We start from the raw sequence: 8,899 nt of genomic DNA, 5'->3' as shown, positions 1-8,899 counted from the left end.
ATGTCCTGGTAGCTAACCATTGGACAGAAACACCCCTTGCGGAGCAAGTAGGTTTGAGCTACAACCCCCTTGCTACTGCCCGCTCAACCCAGAGCCAGTGAAATAATCACTACTGCGGCTAATACCCAGGCGGGTGTCTAAAAGCTCAACCTGGAGCGAGTGGATTCACCACTACTGCCGCTACTACCCAGGCGTCACAATCTCTGACCTGGAGCAAGTGGGATGAACCACAACCCTTGCTACTGCCCAGGATCTCAAAACATATATTCGTTCAGTTTAAAAGCAATCATCATTGTTATCAAATCTCAAACATTAACCTGGAGCAAGCGTGATGAACCACCACTCTTACTACTACCCAGGTATCACAAATACTCATTTATTCAAAACCCCATAATTTAACTCATTTATCATAAACATCCTTTCCCGTCTCATACCCGGAGCAAGTGGACAACGTCACTGCCTACTATCCGGGGTCACACATCACATTTCAACATTGTCCATTATTATCCATTTAACACATTCATTCATTAATCATATATGCTTTTATACTCAGCCATAACCAATAATGGCTTTGCCATAACCCGGCAATAACTCAGCCATCCGGCTCATGGTTCAATCAAGAACCAGCCATTTATCAATAAATATAGCCCTTCGGCTCATGGCATACACGGTACTTCCACCATCATCCTCCATATCCCATATAATCATCTTCGATCATCATTGATCATAACTTTTTCCCTTGCTTCACTCGCAAGTTACCACATCCCCTAGCTCCTTTCTCATTGCTAGGCATATCATAATGATTTAATACATAAGGTGTGAGATCGGAGGCTTAGAAGTATGAGATTTGGCTTTAAAAATTCAAAAATCAACTTTGGCATGAAAACAGGGCCACGCGTACGCGCACTCCACGCGCACGCGTGGATGGCCACAAAACTCATCGACGCGCAAGCGTCATACGCGCGGACGCGCGGCTTGCAAAATAGCCAAACGACGCGCAAGCGTCAACCACGCGTACGCGCGGATACCTTTGTGCCCCAGGCACAAAACTGGCACAACTCTCGGGAAAATGGCTGGGCATTTGATGCAGCGCATTGACGCGCCCGCGCACACCATGCGCACGCGTGGATGGTGCTTTCTTGAAGAATGGCGCGTGTGCGCCTACGCGCGGAGGGTTGTTCTGCTAAAAATTTTCTAAGTTAAAAGCTGCAGAATTTACAGATTTAACCCCCAATCTTCCGACGGACATAACTCTCTCATTTTAAATCATTTTTCACCCGTTCTTCGAACGGCATGAACATCCCGGATCCAATTTCATTTCTAAACAAATTTGGCACAAAACAGAGATCCGTAGTCCAAGTTATGTCCCATCAAAATATGCCCAAAAACTATATTTTCATATAAAACCACAAGGTGCCATTTTCAAAACAAGCCATTTTCAACTATTTTCAAAATCAACCAAAACATGCCAATTTCAACCCTTTTTGAAATCAATCAAAATGTACCAAAATCAACATCAAGCCATCCTCAACTCACACATTGACACTTTACCAAAATTCCCAAAAACCACATCCAACCATTTTAACACTTTTCAATCAAATGGCTAAAGGACAAACACAATATCATGTCATACATCCTTCCTCATCCCAATTTCTAATAATACCATTTTCAATCAACCATCATTATACATAATCAATATCATACTCACTATCACGTGGTTTCATCCAAAAATCAACCTTAATCATTCCTCAAGCATATATCACAACATACATATCTCTAATGCATCATCATACCATCAAGGCATCAATAATCATAATCACATATATGATCACATATATATCTCAACCAAACCAAACATACCTCATCTACATAATTTCACCCAAAATTACCAAATTCCACACTTCAACTCCTCAAACCTTATTATTCAATGACCAACCTAATCATTCATATATTCACTATCTGAAATTCATCCAATCACTTGTGCCATCATACAATGCACACATCGACTTACCTTTCTTACCTCTTTCCGGCCTCCGGCCCAAAATTCACGGCCTCCGGCCCAATATTCACAATTTAAATGCATAAACCACAAATCAATACTCATTACCCAGTACATCAAATTCTCAATACACCAAGCATACAAGGCCACACAATTTTCGACCCAATTATTAATTCACATTACATACCAACTATGCATATTAGCACCAACCATTTACACAATCCAAACTTAATCCTAAGGACATCTAGCCTAGGAATTCTCATCACAACACACGGTACTTAAATGAAACTTAAACCGTACCTCTTGTAGCCAAACCAATTGAGCCTCTTCTTTGGAAGTCTTCACCAACCTTAGCTCCAAGCCTCACCGAATCTCCTCAAGCAATACCAATCTCCTAATTGTGCACCAACATCACCAAATACACTAACATAACCAATATCACATACATACATCAACCTAGGGCTCATAAAAATGACAAATCACAAGGGTTTGAGCACTTCTTACCTCAGCCCATATGAAGTAGGGATATAACCCGCTTAGAATCCATGTTGGAGTATCCCTAAACACCCAAAATTATAAGATTTCAACACTAACTACCCAAAAATATGTAACAGTGGGGAATTTCGAAAATTGGGCAGAGATGAATGGAATACTCACCACAAAACTTAGATAAAATTGTAGAGGATGAGAAGAGCGATGCGTGGCCGTAAACGGCTCGTCAATCGGAGCTCCGTAGCTCAAGTTATGGTAGTTTGAAGATTAAAGGGAGTTAGGTTTTCTCTCTTCTCTTCTCTCTTCTCAATTTCAGCGCCCCAACCCTTCTTTTTAGGGTAAAATGAGCTGAAATGCTCATAACTAATGTATATATATGTTGGGTCTTGGGCCCACTTAGGTCCGGTTCACTTATTTTTGTCCGTTGGCCCAACTTTGGGCCAAAACCTTTAAGATTAGTGCTCTAAATCGCACTTTAAATATTTCTACCTTCCCTAATTATAATTCCTTATTTCTTAATCTTATTTACTCATAATCAATTTTCTCAGCTGTAGTACCAGACAGATCTTAGCCGGTACTGCCGGTCAAAATTCTACTATGCGCTTTTACGCAGAAAACTATGTTTTTCGACTCGAAAAAATTCACTGAATCCAAATATCATATTTAAATTATCAAATTCCAATTGCCAAATCTTCCAACCATATTCGCTCCTATTTAACTTATTATTTAATTAATTTTCGGTTAGATCGGGTATTACATGCTTAGAGGAAAGGATCCCTGGCGACAGACTCACAAGAAGCTGCGACAATGACGGCCAAGCTCACAGCGATGGCAACTGAGCAATAGCATTGCAGCAACGAGAACTTACCTGTAGCAATGAAGAAGAAAAGAATTTGGTGCGGTGAAGTATAAACACATAACTTGAATACGTGATATATATATATATATATATATAAGAGAGAGAGAGAGAGAGAGAGAGAGAGAGAGAGAGAGAGATGTGTTAAGTTGGTACAAAGGGTTTAGAAAAGAAAAGAAGAATAATTTAAAAAGGTATCATATTATTATTTTTTTGTGATTACAAAGTTCTTACCAATATATAGACCAAGAGTACGCTAAGAGTACGCTCTTTATGGAATAATATCCTAATAAATTACATTGATTTTTTTCTAATTCTCTTTGATATTTTTCTGATTTTGTTCCCTAACTATGATATTCTAATACTCCCCCTCAAGGTGAGTAGTGGGATCACCAATACTCAGCTTGGTTAGAACTTTAGCAAGGGCTTGTCTTGAAACTGCTTTAGTAAGAATATCAGCCAACTGATCTTCTGATCTCAATAATGGAAGCTCAATAATGTCATTCTCAATTTTTTCTTTGATAAAGTGTCGATCCACCTCAACATGTTTTGTTCTATCATGTTGTACGGGATTCTCTGAAATGCTGATGGCGGCTTTGTTGTCACATTTCAACTGGCTTGGCAATTGTGGTGGAAATCCAATCTCAGTCATCAATTTTCTTATCTATAATACTTCAGTTATGCCTTTAACGATCCCTCGAAATTCTGCTTTTCCAAGTTACCAGGTTACCTCCAACAAGTGTAAAGTAACCCGCTGTTGATCTTCTATCATTTGGATTACCCGCCCAATCTACGTCAGTGTATGCCTCAACCTTCAAATGACCATTCCTTTTGAAAATGATTCCACTTCCTGGGGCTCCTTTCAAATATCGAACTATCCTCATGGCAGCTTCCATATGATCTTCTTCTGGCTTATGCATAAACTGACTTACTATTCCCACATCATAAGCTATGTCAGGCCAAGTATGTGATAAGTAAATTAGTTTTCCAACCAGTCGCTGGTACCTTTCCTTATCTGCTAGGGTGGCACCTTCTACTATCTTCAACTTGTAATTAACTTGTATGGGCATATCTATTGGTTTGCAATCCACCATTCCTGTTTCTGCCAGAAGGTCCAAAATGTACTTTCTTTGGGAGATAAAGATTCCTTTACTGGATCGTAGAACATCTATTCCTAAGAAATATTTTAGTCTTCCCAAATCCTTCATTTCGAACTCTGTAAATAGGTTCCTTCTCAATTTTTCAATTTCTTCAGCATCACTTCCCGTTATGATCATATCATCCACATAGATTATTAGGCAAGTGATTAAATCTCCCCGTTTTTTTAAAAAAAGGGTATGATCAGAGTTGCTTTGCTTGTACCCATACCTTTTCATGGCATCTGTAAATCTTCCAAACTAGGCACGTGGAGATTGTTTAAGCCCATAAAGAGCCTTCTTTAACCGGCAAACTTCTTGTTTTCTAAATTCTGTTGAGAAACCTGGAGGAGCTTCCATGTACACTTCTTCTTTCAATTCTCCATGCAAGAAAGCATTCTTAACGTCAAATTGATGGAGTGGCCAATCTTCATTTGCTGCTATTGAAAATAACACCCTGATAGTATTAATCTTTGCAACCGGTGAAAAAGTTTCAGTGTAGTCGATACCATAGGTCTGTGTATAACCTTTGGCCACCAACCTTGCCTTGTACCGTTCAATAGTGCCATCTGCCTTGTGTTTAATGGTGAAAACCCATTTGCACCCGACTGGCTTTTTTCCTGTCGGGAGGATACACTTCTCCCAAGTTCCGTTCTTCTCTAGAGCTTCCATTTTTGTATTCATGGCTTTTCGCCATTCAGCTTTCTCATTAGCTTCTCGGACAGTTCTTAGAATGTCTTTTGCTAAGAGTCTGGAAGAAAAAACCTTTGCAACATTTGCTATGCCTTCTCTAGCCACTCTTATTGGGTATCTTGAGTTACGGGGAACATGTTCTGGTGAGTACCGATCAGGAGGCATCCCTCTATTTCTTCTTGGAGGAAGAATAAAGGTATTGGGCTCTGGTTCTTCATATTCCAATGCTATACTGTTATTGTTAGTGGCCTCATTAAAAACAGGGAGTAAATTATCAGATTGACAATTACTTACCTCTTGTCTGACATTCTCAAAAGGACTCTCACTGGTTGTATGTACCGAGTTATTTTCTACGTTGAGTGAAGTATGCTCGGTGGCTCCATCTACTTGCTCTGTTTGAACAGTTTCTGGGCAACAAAGGTTATTAAGCCAACTTGGTGGTTCATTATTGTTCTCCCCCTGAGTGCCATGTTGGCGACTGAAGTAAAATTCGGATTCTAAAAAATTACAATCCATGGTCACATGAATACGACGAGTGATTGGATTGTAGCACCTATACCCCTTTTGGTGTGTAGCATACCCAACGAAAACACATTTTTCTGCACAAGGATCAAGTTTGGTTCTATTGACTTTGGGGATATGGACAAAGACGGAACATCCAAATACTCGAGGTGGTAAGGTTAGAATAGGTGGGATTGCAGTCTGAGTAGCCAAGACTTGTAAGGGTGTTTTGTGGTGGAGAACTTGGGTAGGTAGGCGATTCAATAAGTAGGCAGAGGTTGCTATAGCTTCAGGCCAAAAAATTTTTAGAACTTGTGCATCAAAAAGCATGGCTCGGGTCATCTCAAGTAACTTACGATTTCGTTGCTCAGCCACACCATTTTGTTGGGGTGTATTTGGACAAGAAGTTTGATGGATAAGACCATTTTTCAGAAAAAATCGCGCATTGATTGGTTTATAAATTCTCCACCATTATCTGAGCGAAGTACTTGGATTTTCTTGTTGAATTGAGTTTGAATCATTTGGTAGAAAGCAAAGAACTTATCAGGTACTTCAGATTTGTGTTTTAAAAAATATACCCAAGTCATACGAGAGAAATCGTCCACAAATAACACAAAATATTGAAAATTATTATGGGAAATAGGGGCTGGCCCCCACACATCTGAGTGTATTAGAGAAAAACTGGAATTGACTCTAGTGTTGGTTGGAGGAAAAAAAATTCTGTGATTTTTTGCACGAATACAAGTTTCACATTTGAAGGGTTCAGTACTACTTGTAAAAAGACTAGGAAATAAAAACTTGAGATACCCAAATGAAGGATGTCTGAGACGCCTGTGCCATAACCAAAGTTGCCTAGTAACCGTTCCGTGAGCAAGCATGGCATGACCCTGGTATGCTACTTCATCAACGTAGTAAAGGCCTTCTCGCTCAGTACCACGCCCAATGATCTCCTTCGTAAGAATGTCCTGTAAAAGACAAAAGGTAGAGTACATGAGTACCACACAATTTAGTTCTTTTGTTACTTGGCTAACAGACAATAATTTTGATGATAGTGCAGGGACATAGAGGCAATTTTTTAATTTCAATTTTTCTGAAAAAGTAATGGAGCCTCCTCCTTTAACATCAATTAATTCTCCACTAGCTGTTTCAATATGGGCTTTTGAGGGTATAGTCAAGCTGTTGAAATCATGGAGGTCATGAGTCATAGTATCGGTAGCCCCACAATCAAAAATCCATTCATTTATTTTTTTTATTGGATTCTGATTTTGGGTCTCCCTTTCTTCCTCCGTACCTTCGCGCACCGTTCCAGCCCTTACCACCGCTGCTGCCTTGCCATCACGACTTGCTTCCTCTCTTCTGACCTCGTTGCCGTTGTTGCTGGTGACTTCTAGGATGCTCACAGCGGCGGCTCCCTTGCTCTGATTTTTTGATGACTTGGGATTGTTTTTCCACCAATCTGGATAACCCACAATCCGAAAGCAGTTTTCCTTGGTGTGTTTCTTCATTCCACAGTGTGTGCAGGAGAGATGACTTTTATCCTCCTTGTCCCGTGGTGACGAACGCTTGAAAGCAGTTTCTGAGCGGCTACGTCCCTGTACGTCCCGAGTTGCTCTATTTTTTGCAGCTAGTCTGGTCCCAATTTCTCCTTGTGATACATCGCCTACACCGTCGATGGTAGGCTTCAAGATCTGAAGTCGAGCTGCTTCCCTATGGATAGCAGTGTAGGCAGATTCGACTGAAGGAGATGTCTCTTGTTTCAATAAATCCCTTCTGATTGTTTCGAATTTTTCATCAATTCCAGTAAGGAACTGATACAACCTCTGTTCTTGTTTTAATCGATTGAAAATCAGAATATCTTCTGGGCATTTCATAGGATTTGGTTGTTTTCTATCGATGGTCATCCATATGGCTTGTAATTTGTTCCAAAATTCCTCTAGGGTATCTTGTCCTTGTTTCTGAGTGTTGGCTCGTCGATGTAGGTCGTAGATCTGCATTGGATCGGCACCGCTTCCATAAGTGGTTGCCAGACCGTCCCATAGTGCTTTTGCAGTTGGAAATTGAGACACGTTATTCATCAGGTTTGCTTCGATATTCTGGATAATCCAGGTAAAAACTGTCTGATCTGCTTGTTCCCATTGATCATATGTTGGTTCCGTCTCTGCCGGTGCCAGAGGTATCCCTGTTAAGTGAGCCTTCTTTTCTCTTCCACCAATTGCTTTTTTCATCAGAGTTGCCCATAATGGATAATTATCTCCATTTAATTTAAATCCAATAGATAAATTGTCAGAATTAGTTTGTGATGATTGCATTCCAAGACTATTGCGCAGCATATTTGCAATTTGTAATGTCAATTCATCAGAAATGGTTGATTTTGGATTGGTAGTGCTGCTGGTTTCTTCAGATACGGACATGTTGGATTTTGGTAGTATTGCTTGCTGGTTTCTAAGTTCCCAGAACCTAACTAAGCTCGGATACCATGTTAAGTTGGTACAAAGGGTTTAGAAAAGAAAAGAAGAATAATTTAAAAAGGTATCATATTATTATTTTTTTTGTGATTACAAAGTTCTTACCAATATATAGACCAAGAGTACGCTAAAAGTACGCTCTTTATGGAATAATATCCTAATAAATTACATTGATTTTTTTCTAATTCTCTTTGATATTTTTCTGATTTTGTTCCCTAACTATGATATTCTAATAAGATGATGGTGTGGCGGTGGACAAAGAAGAAAACAATGATGCGGTTAGAGGAAAGGGGCAGCGGACCAACTGTGATGGGCTCAAAGGAAACTACGACAATGACGGACTCAGTAGCGATGGCGACCGGAGCAAAGATGCGACCGAATGACGATTAGTTTTCAAAGTGGAGATTCTAAAGCAGTGAATTTTTCAATGATGCTATGGAAAAGAAGAATAGAAGTAGAGGTTTAGTTTTGTAGATTTGAGGCTAAGGAAGTGAGGCGCAAACTCTAAAATAATTTTATATATTTTTTACATACATTAATTTTTATATATTTATATTATATATTTATATTATTATTATATAATATATATCCTGGAGTGAGTTCACTCCAAACCCAGTTTTGTCCTATCCCACTCAAACACCCACCCTTAAGAAAAAATTGTTTCGACCGAGTAGGAATGGATTCAAATACTGCTACCAAGCCTGTACATACATGTATTGCCTTTGTTTAGGTAGATTTGGCACTAATCATCCTATGA

At 39.6% G+C, this 8,899-nt stretch overlaps 1 protein-coding gene across 1 annotated transcript; it reads right to left on the bottom strand.

Annotated features, from left to right (window-relative positions):
* Positions 1 to 4,744: 4,744 nt before the first annotated feature.
* Positions 4,745 to 8,088, bottom strand: LOC148578124 (uncharacterized). The gene is made up of 3 exons (XM_088502967.1): positions 6,979 to 8,088; positions 6,420 to 6,642; positions 4,745 to 5,964 (listed from the first exon to the last, which is right to left on the bottom strand). The coding sequence occupies exons 1-3, from the start codon at positions 8,086 to 8,088 to the stop codon at positions 4,745 to 4,747; spliced, it is 2,553 nt and encodes an 850-aa protein (XP_088359093.1).
* Positions 8,089 to 8,899: the final 811 nt, after the last annotated feature.

Source organism: Arachis ipaensis, chromosome B1, assembly GCF_059453495.1.
Source record: "Arachis ipaensis isolate K30076 ecotype BB chromosome B1, ASM5945349v1, whole genome shotgun sequence".
Lineage (NCBI taxonomy): Eukaryota > Viridiplantae > Streptophyta > Magnoliopsida > Fabales > Fabaceae > Arachis > Arachis ipaensis.
This window is presented reverse-complemented; position numbering and strand designations above follow the sequence as displayed.